Source organism: Rhamphochromis sp. 'chilingali', assembly GCF_963969265.1.
Source record: "Rhamphochromis sp. 'chilingali' genome assembly, chromosome: 1".
In the NCBI taxonomy this organism is placed as follows: domain Eukaryota; kingdom Metazoa; phylum Chordata; class Actinopteri; order Cichliformes; family Cichlidae; genus Rhamphochromis; species Rhamphochromis sp. 'chilingali'.
The window spans coordinates 47,331,863-47,346,839 of NC_137929.1; the positions used below are offsets into that span (position 1 = coordinate 47,331,863).

Here is a 14,977-nt window from a genome sequence, read left to right on the forward strand (position 1 = left end):
GCTACAAACAAAGAGTAAAGACACACAGAGAGGGACAGAGAGGATGTAAGTCAGTGACACGATTTATGATGGTTGAGAGGTGCAGGGAGACAGAAAACGGAGAGGGAGCAAGAGGAAAATAAGGAGGAAAAAGATGGATGGAAAGAAGGAAATGTATAAGTGTCCACCAACCGGCGGTTCTGAGACAAAGAAAATAAACGATTAGCAGAGGTTGTGACATAATTTGACCTGAAGTTGTGAACGAGAGAAAGTACGTGTGGGGACGAAGTCTAAGACACTGCTGAGTAGAATGAAGTGTGAGATGCAGAATAACCAAAAATGTAATGTCCCTGTATGAGGACACAGGGTCTCAGGAGGCTATGCAACTGTAGCCCTGCAATGTATGCTAGCAGGCAGCTATCAGTTAAATGGGGACAAGGCTTCAGTGTGCAGAAACACAAAAAAGTGCCACAATCGAGAAACCAAACACATTTTCAGTAAGACTTGGAAATAGTGACCAAGCCCAAACTTACCAGACAAAACAACCAAAAGAGTGACTTTTTTTTCTCAGATTTTCTGTACTTAGTCTAAGGAGCTTGGAAAGAAAAGACCTGGATGACTGCGAACCTTCACAGACATCTTCCTGTACTTAGCATTGCAGCAACAAGAATCACCCCCTGCTGATCATTAGCAAACATGTAGTTTGAAAACACCTTATCACTGGCTTCACTTTTCAGACCCAGAAGTCCCCCACAGGTGTGTTAGCCAGACTGGCGACCTATCCAGGGTGTACTCTGCCTTTTGCCCTATGGCAACTGGGATGGGCTCCACCTACCCATGCGACCCTGAATAAGCAGAAGATGGGTGTTAGCGTGTCCCAACAGTCGGCCTCAACAGCTGGGGATCAGATCGCCAGGCCCTCCACCCTAGACATACGACACACTGGAGAGAAGATTACGTCTCCTGAATGGCCTGGGAACACCTCTGTGTCTTTTAAAAGAACTGGAGAAAGTTGCTGGGCTTCTTAGGGTGTTGCCCCCGTAATCCATCCCTGGATAAGCAGAAAAAATGTTAGAATTTGTAAGTGCTGTATTTGGAGCATTCCTACAACAGACAGATGAAAGAAATATCCAAACAATACCAAAAATATATAAAAATAACTGAGTAACATTTCAGGATTATAACATTTTGGACTGTGACTATAAAGCTAAAAACTGACACATAAACAACAATAAGGCAAAGAATGCATCTGTAATCCTAAAAAAATATACTTGTGAAATATTTAGTTAATGTAAAAAAAAAAGGAGTAAAAATGTTGAATAGATTTTTTCAAGGGATTCAACATTTGAAAGAAAATCTTGACAAAAAAGAAAACTCTAATAACAGATAAAGTAAAAGATAATGAATCTATCTAAAACTCACTGAGAACCCATTTTATCCTGACACCAAAAATACAGAAGTTACAAAAACGTTTTACTTATTTGATGAGGGGAAAAAAAGGAAACAAAATCCAAGAACAAAGCCAAATTTGGAGGGCCGAGAGAGAAAACCAATAAATGAACAAGAAGAGGAAAAACCATGCTGATGGTGAGATGGGAGAAAGGAAAGAGTGAAGATGAAAGATTTTAGTTAAAGAGGGTTGACCCCTCGCTCAGCCCCACGTATTGACCGCACTAGGCTTTGATAAACTACACTGTGTGTGTGTGTGTGTGTGTGTGTGTGTGTGTGTGTGTGTGTGTGTGTGTGACCTCTGCACGTTCTGAGCTAAATCAATCTGTCAAACGTGTTAGCGAATCCGTGCTTATTCACCGCCATGCCTGTTTGTGCGTGTGTTATTTGAGTGTGTGTGCAGGCATCGGTGTGTGTGTGTGTGACCGACCCTGACCGGCCATCAGAGCCAATGACGGAGTATTGATCAAGGCTCCGTCACCATAGAAACGGCCATTTGGGAGGACAGGCGATGGGGCGCGTGTGTCAAAGTGGGAAGACTTACTTCAAGGTGGCTCATCAGATCGTTGGGGGTGTGGGCGTGAGTGTGTGAGTGCGTGTGTAAAATGTCACCTTCGTGTTTTCCATTCGTGGCGTGTTCTGGTGTTCTCGGCCAATTAAAAGGTCATCAAATAACCAAAAAACATCAGTGGCAAACATTTGGAAGCTACTGTGTGTCTTACTTTAATTAACCTCCATAAATCATTACCTGTGTAATTATGAGACAATATTATAATTGCTGTAAACAAACAGGAGCAGACTGTGTCTCCTGTATAATTTTTCAGCCACATAGTTCGTTTCAGTCATGATTTACCCCAGCTCGTGTTTTATTCTGAGAGCTCACTTTAGCTCCACTAACACTCATTAGACTGACCAAAGTACTTTTTTATCTGTAGGAACACAATAGCAATCAATGAATCAGATCTAGTATAATGCCACATGCATGTGTGCAGCAGCATCATTAAACACACTGATTAATAAAGCTCTAAATCTCTCCATAGGGGAATGAAGGACTCTAGTTTGGACTTTATTCCTTTTTAACGATGCATAAAGAAGTTCTAGGTTCAAGGTTGGCTTAAACAGAACGAATATCTGTAGTAACGTTTACTCAACTGTGAAGTGATGTTACAGGATTTAAACCGGAGATGTGGGTAACTTGAGATGGCTGTTTCTTCTTGATCGTAATGAAGCCCATCCAGTGTTTTCAGACAGAGACCAGTGATGAGTTACTGCTGTAGTGTTTGGGCACTGTGACAACACAGAATATCTCCATAGCCAAGAACATACATGTACCATACCATGCTATGGTTTAAAAGATGAATGTAGCTTCTAGTTCTGAAAAATTAAGCCAACCCTCAAGCACCTTGAGCCTGTATTATTTCTTATGGCCAGCAGGGGGTGAATCCGGGTCTTCTGATTATATAAAAGTCTATGGCAGGGGTGCCCAATCCTGGTCCTCGAGAGCTACTGTCCTGTAGCTTTTAGATGCGTCCTTGTTCTGACACACCTGAATCAAATGAATGGCTTGTTATCAGGCCTTTGCCAAACTTGATGGCATACTGAAGAGGTAATCAAACCATTTGATTCAGTTGTGTTGCAGTAGAGATGCATCTAAAAGCTGCAGGACAGTAGCTCTCGAAGACTGAGATTGGGCACCCCTGGTCTATGGGAATGTGACCACATGGCTTCCTCTCTCTGTCGCCGCTTTAAAGGCCTTTATGTTCACTTTATGGGCTCAATTGTGAGTCCACTTTGTACATTATGGTCATTTTAACAGGCAAAGAAGAGTCTAGGGTTTGGTCATTGTCTAACTATTTATCAATCACAAGTCAATTTCTCAATCAGATCCGCCACTCGCTCATCGCATCAGGCATCAAAACACGGAAAGAAAAGCTTAACTTCAGGATTCTGAACTGGACTTAACTAACTAGTGGCTGACATCACGGTGGCTACATCCATCGGTTTTTCTAACCACGAGGAAGTCGGACATTCTGTAATCCTTTATACAAAAAGTCTAGTTAAATTTTTGAGACTGTTATTGATTATGAGTCTTAAAGTATAACATTTGGACAACAGGGGGTAACTTTATCTTTCACTTTTCTTTTGTCTTCCACTCCTTTCACAGTGGAAGTGATTCATTTTATTTATACTTCTACTGACCCTTTCAATCTTCTTTCTATTAGTAAAAACTGAATAATAGGAACAGTTAGGTAATAGGATCATTGACGAGCTTAACATTTGTAGCTTATGTTTCTAAAGTTGTCTCATGCATAGACCTGTTGGGGCCAAAGTTCTAATATCCTCCATGCATGCATTCTTCTTTTGCTTATCTAATCCAGAGTCACGGGGTGGGGAGGCTGAAGCCTGTCCAAGAGGCAGGATAAAGGGTTAGGGTTTGGCCAGTCTGTCGCAGGGCTAACAGGGAGAGACAACCATTCACACCTATGGGCAATTTACAATCTACTAACCCCACTAACTACATGTCTTTAGAGCGCTGGAGCTGGAGTATCCACAAAGAACCCACGCAGACACAAGGACAACATGCAGAGAGAGACCCGTCCATTTGAAATAACCACAAATATATCTCAGTTGGGCTTTGATGAAGCCATTTCCACTTGTTCCATCTGAGACATTACACTATAGATTCGCTGTGGTCATCATCCTGTCGAGGGGTCCTTTAACATTTCAACTTCATCTTTCAGACAGATGGACTTGCTCTGTCCTCAAGCACTCTGTGTTATGATCCTCAGCCCTCAAATCAGCAAAGCCCAAGGCATAGCATTTCACCACCAAAAGCTCAACAATTATTCTCAACAAAAGCTGTCTTTGGTCTGTGCCAAGCATATCTGCTTCTGCTATGGCCAAATAACTCTTCTGACTCACCTCTCCAGAGCACATTTTGCAATAGTTACACCTGCAGACCAGGCAGGATGAACGGCGCCGATTCTACTGGATCATTCGTCACACATTAATTAGAGTTGGGCATTGTTTGGAATTCTATGATAAAGATGTCCGCAATTATAGGAAAACTTTGACTCAAGGTCTAGCTGGGACTTGCAGCATTCCCCATGGAGCAGTTGGCAACATTTATCTGCATCGCACATGAAAATTACAGGAGACTACAAGGACAGTCTTCCTGTATTTGGGATGAAAAATTCCACAAAAAGAAGGCTGGTTGTGTTGATCCACATCCACACACATGCACACGCCAAAAGGGTCTGATTGGAACCAGGCTAAGAGAGGCCTAAACCTTGGTTGAAATGGAAATGAGAGATAAATGTGGACAGGTACAGAGGTTAAGGGTGAAAGGTCACCGGCATAACTATCCCACATCTTCAGTGCAGAAACAGGAACCTGTGGACAAGAAGTGGTCTTGTTGCTGTTTGCAGTTGAGGTTAAGGGTTAACAGATGAATGTAGGTCAATGGACTGGCTCTGAAGTTTCTGTGTGTGTGTGTGTGTGTGTGTGTGTGTGTGTGTGTGTGTGTGTGTGTGTGTGTGTGTGTGTGTGCATATATGTAGCATGTATGAGCATATGTGGTTCCATTTTTTTCCAGCTCATGTCTATGTGATGTGTATGTGTGTGTGACCTGCTCTTTGTTCCTGTGCTCGGTGCAGTAAGGAGAGTGGACCGTTGACGAGGATTAATGCCCAACATATGGCAACCCTACGGGACACACACACACACACACACACACACACACACTGCAGTCATTACTCTGAACAAAGAACTGTAAGGCTAATGAGAAGGCGATATCATGTGTCCTCTATACACTCACACTCACACACACACTGCATGAATTCATGTGGATGCGCACAAACACACTCTCATGTTGCTTACACATGGATGGATGCAGATGAGCACACACACACACACACCTGGTACTGTAACATGTATCCATTGTGTGTATGTGGGAGTTGAAAGGTAGCAGAGGGTTGTTGATGGAAAGGTTTTAAGGTTTGAATGCAAACACCTGCGCGTGTGTGTGTGTATCTGTAAAAGAGAGAGAACAGGGAGTTTATTGCAAAGATGAGTGTGTGTGTGTGATTGAAGGAGGACGAGGTGAAGCAGAGTTCAGAGGAAAAGTGAAGGTTCATGTTTTCATTTCTTCATGCTCCTCTGCCTCTCTCTCTCTTTTTTTCGGTTTTTGTATGTGTGTTTGTGTGTGTGTGTGTTTGTGTGTGCACGTCTTTTTTCTCACATACAGATCACACCCAAAAACATTTGCAGACGTTTTCTCTCTTTTAGCACACTTTCTCTTTTCTCTCTTGCTCCGCACCTCCCAGTGGGATTTGACCGATATTCAGTACTTGACACGTTCCTGGAAAACCGCACAGCCACTCTGTAGTCTCTGCTGTTGTAGTAGCTGACCCGTCTGTAAGCCCACACCCTTGTTAGGTGCTTTTCAGACTTGCACCCACTTTCCATTTATCTGATGGCTTCATGTTTGAATAACAGCCCTGATGACTTTTATGTAAAAGTCATGATGACAGTCGTACTAATTGGAGAAGGTGTGTTACCTGTAAAACTGTATCTCCAAAATGAGGTTAATTCTGTATTCATATCTGGACACTATGAATGATATCTACGCTAGGGCCTAAAGACCATTTACTAGGGGAAAAACAAAGCTGTTTCTCAGTATATCACTAGAAACACAACTTAATGCACTGAGGGCCACAATTAAACATACAAAATTATGATTTCATAAGTTGGAAAAGCATGTGCATATGTTTCACTTTTCTATATCAACAGCTGGTATGAATAAAAACAGTAATATTTGTTTTTTCTTTTATTGATGTACAATTAAAAACCAAATACATTGCTGTCATGTGTAGATCTTATCCTTTTAAGGCATTATTCTTAGTGTTTTCAAGGTCTTTGCAAATGACATTAACATAACAGAGCAGTGCTGCTTTTGTTGGGACAGTGTTGGTATAAAGACTATAAAATCCAACTAAAAGGATTATTTAAGAACACTTTTACAATCACAAAACAGTGCGTTAGTTATCTGTGTATTGCCCCCAGGTGGAGATACAAGACTAGTGTCCCATCTAAAAATGATGACAGAAACTTATAAGCTGGATGCATAAATTTCAGATTTTGTTTAAAAAAAAAGTTTTATTAGAAGTTTGACCCTCCAGGTTTTTTCAAATGACTTTGTTAAACTGTGGTTGCACGACAGCTACAACACAAGTGGCTCAGTATTTCTTGGTTTAACTGTCAGCAAGCAGATGAGCTCCATTCTACTTATTTATTTAATAAATTTTTGACGGGGTAGATTGTGTACCACACATTTGCCATATTTAGCACTGAAGTCGTTTCCCTTTGTTTCAAAGTCAAGTAATAAAAAGCTAGTTAGCTATACAAGCTAACGTTAGTGCCTTCTGTTAGCACAGGGAAAGTCACACTTTTGTACTTTCATTACAGAAATCTTAGGTTTGGAAAATAAAGTAGAGTGTACCTGCTTCTATTTTTTCTAATCTCATGCAGTGGCACTATGTCGAAGTCTTGAACAGGTTTTATTTTTTGGCCTCTCGCTCTCTCTCTCTCTCTAGGTGTAAATGACTTTGGATGGCCATCTGTTACTTAGCTACCCTGCAGAGAGTTGGCCTGCATGCGCACCTCCTCTGTGTGTGTGTGTGCGTGTGTTTGTGTGTGTGTGGCTTCCTTTATGTTTAGCCGCATGTGTTCAGTTACAGTATTCTTGTTTGAGTGTGTTTATTTATGCCTACGTGCACATGCATAATACAGTAGGTTGTGTGTGTGTGTGTGTGACAGAAATAGGGGGGTTGAGAGAGATGCTGGAGTGTGTTGAGTGTTTATTCAGGTTCACTTGCTCATGTAGAACATGTATCCCAGCTTATGTATGTAAAAAGAATGCTGTTTTACATGAGTGTTAGCATATTTGTTCCTCCTCTGTCTCTCCGTGAAGACTGTAAACTCCTTAAAGTCCATCGGCAGCAATAACAATCTGCATATCTAAACAACATTTAAGTTTTCTGCTGAGTTTCCTTCCAGGAGCTTCTTCACAGGAAAAAGTCTGTCAGCCATACTCAGGATTTCAGAAACACTTGGTGGACATGAGACTTTGTACTTCATAGTCTTTCAGTTGCTCAAAGGGCAGGATGAAATATGTCGGTGAGGCAGCTTTTACTTTTTTGCTCGGAGTCCTTGGAAACTTGTCTGCCCGACACAGCTGACAGTGTTGATATCTTTATATGGAAAACAAAGACCTCAGATGTGAAACTGATATACATGAACCTAAGTGCTTTGAATGATACCGTATTGTATCATGTTTGATGCAGATGGTCTGAGAGGCGTGCACAGATTATAATGGCTTCATTTTTCTGCACTCAACCCTGGAAAATCTTAGAAACTAATCTCCTTTTCTCTCTCTCCCCCTCCAGCTCTCGCCCAGGCCGTCCTCCCAAGCGTTGTTCTGGTGCAGGGATCCAGGAAAGCCCCAGGCTGCTTCACCCAGGCCTCCCCGGCCTGCTGTCCCCCAGCCTGCTGTCCCACACTGGTAAGAGAAAGAGACCGAGACATGAATGATTTTCTCGTTTTTAATGCATCTTATTACCTTATTGGGATTTATTTTGAGTCCTTTTTTTGTTGTTCCAGCAGCTTCTGAGGACTCTGTGATAGTGCCCTCTACTGGTCAAAGTAATTATGACAGAAAACAGAGAGGAAGTTGTGTAGGGAGGAGGTAGGGGTGGATGGATGGGTCAACAACTGCTGTTTGATGCAAATTACTTTCAATAAATACTCATCTAACCCAACCAAACACAGGTGGAAAAATCTGGGATCGCATACAAGCATAAACTGTGTTGATTTTTAGATTATTTCCAGACTGAAGAATTTCAGATTCAGTGACTTGTAGGGACTGAAATCGTCTCTTTGATGCTTAATTTAAACATACAATGCTTTTCATGCTAACATGTCCCGCGACCTGATGTTGTAAGTCTTGTATATGGTTTAGGACCAAAATACATCAATGACCTCCTGACCCAGTATGAACCTTCCAGATCCCTCAGGTCATCTGGATCCGGTCTTTTATCAGTTCCCAGAGTCAGAACCAGACACGGAGAAGCTGCATTCAGCTTTTATGCTCCTTATATCTGGAACAAACTCCCAGAAAGCCTCAGATCAGCTGAAACACTCAGTTTATTTAAATCCAGGTTGAAGACTCACTTATTCTCAGCTGCATTTGAATAAAGCACCAAATCCACACTTTTAAGCTTAAATTTCAAAACTTACACTAACTACTGATCTTATCTATTTCTGATTTTATCTGTTTTGATTTTATATACTGTTTTGTTTGTTTGTTTGTTTGTTAAGTGGGCTTAGAGCTCTGGGTAGCTCCCCAGCTGGGTCTAGACTGGGTCTAGAGAGTATTTTAAATTCAGGGAATTTAAAATAGAAAGTAGCTCGTCCACAGAAGGACTGGTAGCTCCCCTTACGATAAGGGTTCAGATCGCGCGAACAGGTGTGAAATGTGTGTGTTTAGTTAGTTTGTTTGTTTGCTTGTTTTAATCAATTTTAAATCATGCTTTTTATTTGTTTTTGTTTCTAATGTCTCTGTAAAGCACTTTGAATCACCTTGTTGTTGAATTGTGCTATACAAATAAATTTGCCTTGCCTTGCCTTGACTTGCCTTTCCATGAAAATGGAGAGCACAGGTAATGAGGCGGGTTTTGCAGATGACAGGTCACATACAATGCAACGTAAGGAGGATATTTTCTTCCTTTCATACAAGATGCAGTGATGAGTGACGACTTCATCACCTCTACCACCTGTGGTAAAGCACAGCGATACACTGGATTGCTTCCATACCAGCGGTGTAAGAGCAAACAGGAAGATAACTGAAAGATTGTGGGGAAATCTGTGGGAAAAGTTGTTTTTGTGCCTAAAACTGCAAAGATCTCTAAAGTGATCAATGGTTAGTAGGAAATGAATGTTCCTGTTAGCTTGGGCTGTGTAATTAGCTGGTGAGGGCTGTAGATTTTACGAATGCTGTGGGCATTTTTGCACTGAACTGGAAGAGAAAATTCAACTTTTAACCAATTTAAGCTCCTTTACAGCACTTAAAGTATTGGCTGAACACAGATTTTTGTTCACATATTTTTTCAGTCATTAGTCAAGGACATGCACTCAATGACCAGATGGACTTGAGTATGAGCAATAAAGGATTTTCTGGTGCATTTTCAGGAAGAACTAATGAAAAGCTCGGTGACCATTAGTTTCCATGAATTTCTAATTGGGTTTATGAGTATACCTAAAATTTGATTAAGAAATGACTTGTGTTCCCTTTTGTGTCATTAAGTTTGCACATGTTTATGAATACGTGGTCACAGGAACTTCAGTCGTGTTTTTTAATGTGAAATATTATTTATGCATAGTCTTTACTTTGTTAATACTGCACAACAGTTGTCATATCAAAGTTCGTGTTTCCCCCTCGACCGCTCTAAATTTCGCTGCTGGTCGGTCCTGAACGGCTCGCGCTGGTCGGCTCACTCTGTTACTGCGTTTCCGTGTCTGTTTAATGGACCTAATGTGTTTCCCGCTCTGTGTTTGACACGTGTTTCAGTTTGCGAATTGGTGACAGCTGGTAGAGGAGCCAACTGCTGGCCTTTAATGGAAAAAAGTATCACATTGTTATGCTTATAACCTCCAGAGAAAATGACCAGTAATCCTCATAAAGCTGCGCACTGACACATTTCACTAATTTTGAGCTTTCACATTAACATCTACCATGAATCCCGAGCGGGCTGTATTTTAAGGAAACACTCATATGTTTTTTAAATTTTTTTGATCAAATGTGTAAACATCTCTGTAGTGCCTGTAGTGCTGTTTAAGCATCTAGATTGTGTGGATGCAAGTTGCCGAGTTGTAGAGATACGGACGTTGCTCTGAGTACTCACAATATGTTGCTCAGAGCACCATAAAATATATTTGTACGCTCAATAGGAATGTCTCCTTCCAGAAATCATGAGGTGTTTTTATGCGTACCCTGTTGTGAGCAGTTTCATGTAGAAACAGTTTTCTCCGTACCTTTTGCATCTGCCAACCAAAGAAGCGTGCAGATGGGTCACTCCGTTATCAGAGCAACCAAAAACGAAGGAGGTCCCCACTCGACCTCCTCAGAATCAGCTATTACAAGCATATTTAATGAAGCCATGTAAAATATAAAACAAGAAAAAAACACAGTGTGTCAGAGTATAGTAAATAATGTGGATCCATAAAAGAGAGCATCTGGGCAGGGCTGCAGCCCACCTTTTGGTGATCTGTGATGTGAAGTAACCAACACGCATCGGTACTCCGAATGTTGGAGCTCTTTTCCTCTATCCTCATCCTTTCTTTCTGAGCAATCGAGATGGCAAAGAAAACAAAATGAAAGGCTCCCTCTTTTTTCCCCCTCCTGTAGCCACAGAAAGTGGAAATGGAGGGAACGCAAAGGATAGAGGAGGGGGAGAAATGGAGAGAAGAAAGGAGGGATGTCGCCAGAGGAGGTAATGAAACCTAAAAATGACTGCCAAAGTACTGAGGAAAACATGGTTGGAGGGACCAAAGAGTGGGAAAAAAAGACGGAACCGAGGAAGAGGCAAGGAGTGTGACAAAAATGGCGCGATGGAAGATGGATAAACGAGTGGATGACACAACGAAAGAAAAAAACGGGTAAAGCGAAGGAGACGAGGAGGAGGAAAAAGACCTGCAGAGAAAGAGAAAGGGAGAGTGAACGAGTGCAGATTGCATGGTGGTGTGATGAATGACACGTCTCTGGGGTCCCACTCCTCCATCTGTCCATCCTCCCCCCTCCTTCCCTTGCTGTGTCCCTCTTTTCTTCCCTTTCCCTTCTTCCTCAACTCGTCTCCCTCCCTCCTTCCTGCTCTGTCATCCAGGTTTTCATGTTCTTCATTTTTTAAGTCTCTTCTTTTCCTCCTGCCTGCATCTTCCTTACTTTATTACTTCCTACTTCTTTCACTCCCTTCTCTTCCCCCCCATGTCTGCCACCTTTCTCACTTTATTCTTTGCTTCCTTTATTTTGTCACTTTATCCTCTTCAATCTCCACTTCTTGTCTCTCCTACTCCTCTCCTTTACTTATTCTGCTATTCTACTTCCTGCTTTCCTTCTTTCCCCTCCTCCTTCTTTCTTCCTTCCTCCCTCCCCTTTTATTTCCTTCTCTATCTCCTCTCTATTTTCTTCCCTCCTCTTTTGTCTACTCATTTTTGTAATTGCTTTCCTGTGCCTCCTCTTTCTTCCTTTTTGTTTCTCCCCCTCCTCATGCTTTAATTTCCTTATATCCTTTACTTTCTTCTGCTTAATTTGTTCTTGTAACCTTTCTATCTTCCTTGCCTTATTTTCCATCTTCTTCCATCCTGCTTCCTTCATCTTACTGTCCCCTACTTGCTCTCCATTTTCCTAACCTTTGTTTTCTTCTTTTCCTTCCTTAAACTTGCTCCTAACTCCTAACACACTTCCTATCCTCCCTTCTCATTTCCCTTCATTCCTTCACTCTTCCCTCCTTTTTCCTATAAGTTTTCCTCCATTTTCTTCCTTTCTCTTCTTGTTTTTTGTATCCTGCTTGATTGTCTCTTGCCTTGCTTCCCTGCTCTGTTCACATTTTTATTCCTAAACTCATTCCATTCATCTTGACTCTTCTTGTAAACTTTTCTATCCTTCACTCTTCCTTCTTTTTCTTAGTTCCACCATCCATACCTTGTCTTCCCCCCTTTCCTTTGTCTTCATATTCCATGATTTTCTTTCCATGTGCCACTCATTTGCTGCAGTTGTCTTCTTTCTTTCTCCATCATTCCTTTTTGCTTTCCTGCTCCCTACCCCATCCCTTCGTCATGCCCTCAGCGTCATTCTCCTCACCTTCTTTTTCCCGTCTTTGTATTCCTCCTTCATCCCCTCACAAGCTCTTAATTTTTCCTCACTTTCCTTTTTTCGTGTGCTGTTTTTGTATCCTCCTTGCTTCTTTCGTTCTCTCCTTCCCCCTGTTCCCTCTCCCCCAATTATGTCCTTTTTTTAAAAGAAATCCAAGCATCTTTCTTTCCCTCCTGCTCCCTCTATCAGCTTTCTTCTCTCTCCTTTGTCCTTTCTGCTTTTTTGGGGTCACTACCCTTCCTTCTCTTGTTCTGCTTTCTTTCCCTTCATTTCCTTTTTTCTTTAATTTGTCCTTTCCTCTTTTATTTCCAGCCTTTCTTTCCTTTCCCTTTCTTTCCTCCTTCCTTTCATTTTCCAGATCTTCCTCCTCCACCTCTTTTTCCTTCCTGTTGTTTCTTCTGTCATTTCTTCAACCCTGAATTCCCCCACGCTTTCCCTTTCTCTTCCTCTGCTCTTGCCTCCTTGACTGTCTCCTTCCATCTTCCCCTCTCACCTCATCGTGGTCCCACACTAAACTTTCCTTCTCTCCTTCCTACCCTCATTTCAATCATCTCCTCTTTCCTTTCCTTCCACATTGTGAACCTCCTCACTTCTCTTCCTCTGATCTTCATTTTGCTTCCTCTTCATTCTCCACATATTTGCGTTTCGTTCTTGCCGCTCTCGTTCCTTCAGATCTTTCCCCTCCATCACCTCGCCAGTTTTTCTCCTCCATCCTTCCCTCCATCCCCCTTGACAGTGACTGTTGGCCTCCTTCTCTCCTCCCTCTCCCTCTACAGGATAAATAAAACATGGTTTTGTTTAGTGACATATGGACACAGCTCACTGTGGCATACTAATGACACACACACACACCTGATATATGTGTGTGTGTGTGTGTTTGTTAAACATTAGTGGAACCCAGAGACAACATTTGCTCACTTATGATCGCTCATTAGCTCACACACACACACATACACACACACACACACACACACACACACACACACACACACACACTCACGCACATGCATGCACAACATATATAAAACACACACACACACACTTGGCAGTTGTCAGATGTCGCATTCTGTCTCAGTCACACACACATGCAGAGTCCGTCGTCTTAGTGGCCCTGCGTCCATGGAGACACCACGTTGCTGGGGGAGACGGGCTGTTGTTTACGACCTCGCGGGCGCCACAGCAATGGGGGGCATCGGCCAATCGCAGATGGACATTTATCACACGGTTAGGAAACGCAGAGAGAGGAGGAGGAGGAGAGAGTTTGGAGGAAATGGTGAGAGAAAGGCAGAGGACATGAGGGCGGAAAATGAAGAAGAAGAAGAAGAAGACGACGGGACAATGAGGAGGGCAGAGAAGAAGGGAGATGTTGGAAGAAATCATGGATGAGGGAGGAGGTGGAAAATGTGGATGGAGTACTTTAAAGAAAAAAGTAAAGAAACCAGCCGACGAAGACGAGAGAAAAAAAAGAGTGAAGAAGGAAAAAAGGTTCAAAACTGAGAAACAGAGAGGAAGGAGACAAAAACAGGAGGATGGAACGTAAAGATGAGAGAGAAGAAGGGAGGGCAGGAGGCGTCAACAACAGCGAGAGAGTGATATCAGTTTAATTGGCCTCATCTTCCTTAACAAAGACGCTGCGATGATAAGCGTGGGAGTGTGTTTGTGTGTGTGTGTGGTAACCTATGCAGGGTGCTGCGGCACTCATTTGACTTGTTAATTCACTTCAAAAACAGCTCAATGGTTCGCCTTGTCTTCAAACACACACACACACACACACACACACACACACACACACACACACACACACACACACACACTTACAGGGATGCACAAGTGTGCCATTTTTTTTCTTTTTTAAACACACACCTATAACGGACTTTGTATCCATGCACAATTGGTGCGTAAACACCTTTCTTTAGCACAGTCTTGTGCAAATACATCCAATTTGAAGTGATGAACACATCTGGCTGTATGAAAACACACACACGCACGCACGCACGCACGCATGCACACACACACACGCACACTCTGTGTAGGTTACAGATGAAGTGCTTTCAATCTTGTCCTAAAAAGAATACACTTGTCGGAGGACTCTTATGTGCACCTGCAGAGAGAGAGGGAGAGAGATGAAGGAGGTGGAGTGGGAGAGTGAGAGGGAGGGAGTCTGAGGAGGACTGAGGTGACATTAAGTTTTTTCTTTTTAATCCTTCCCCTCCTGCTGCATCACTTTTTAATCACTCTTTCTTCATAAAAGCCAGTGACGTTGGCCAGCGCCTCTGACAAAGGAGCCTATTATGCCCTGTCTTATTTTCAGGCAGATATACAGTTACAGTGGTGATGCTGATATTAGCCATATCCAAAAGTTTGCAGTAATAAGGTCAGTGTGTGGCGTACACTCAGTTTCAGGCTTTCATGGAGGGAAAATATCCTTAATGTGGGCATCTCAGGCACAGTGAGAACAGAAGCCCCACCCACATCTGCTGTTTGCATGGATCAGCCAATCAGAAGAAAGTTTGCTTACTGAAAGGATGGCTTATTTCAGATCAAGGTTAAACTGAGGAGCCACGCATACACCCAACATAAGATAAATGAGGATTATTTTTGAAGTGTGACTTTTGAACTTTA

The 14,977-nt window shown here is 42.3% G+C and overlaps 1 protein-coding gene across 2 annotated transcripts in view; it reads left to right on the forward strand.

Moving 5' to 3' along the window:
• Positions 1-14,977, forward strand: part of LOC308395212 (dachshund homolog 2-like) — a 116,471-nt gene that overhangs the window by 55,871 nt on the left and 45,623 nt on the right. For both annotated transcript variants that reach the window (XM_080879960.1, XM_080879961.1), the window contains exon 2: positions 7,875-7,990. In XM_080879960.1, coding sequence (XP_080736086.1) covers positions 7,875-7,990 — 116 coding nt within the window. The remainder of the gene's footprint in view (positions 1-7,874; positions 7,991-14,977) is intronic.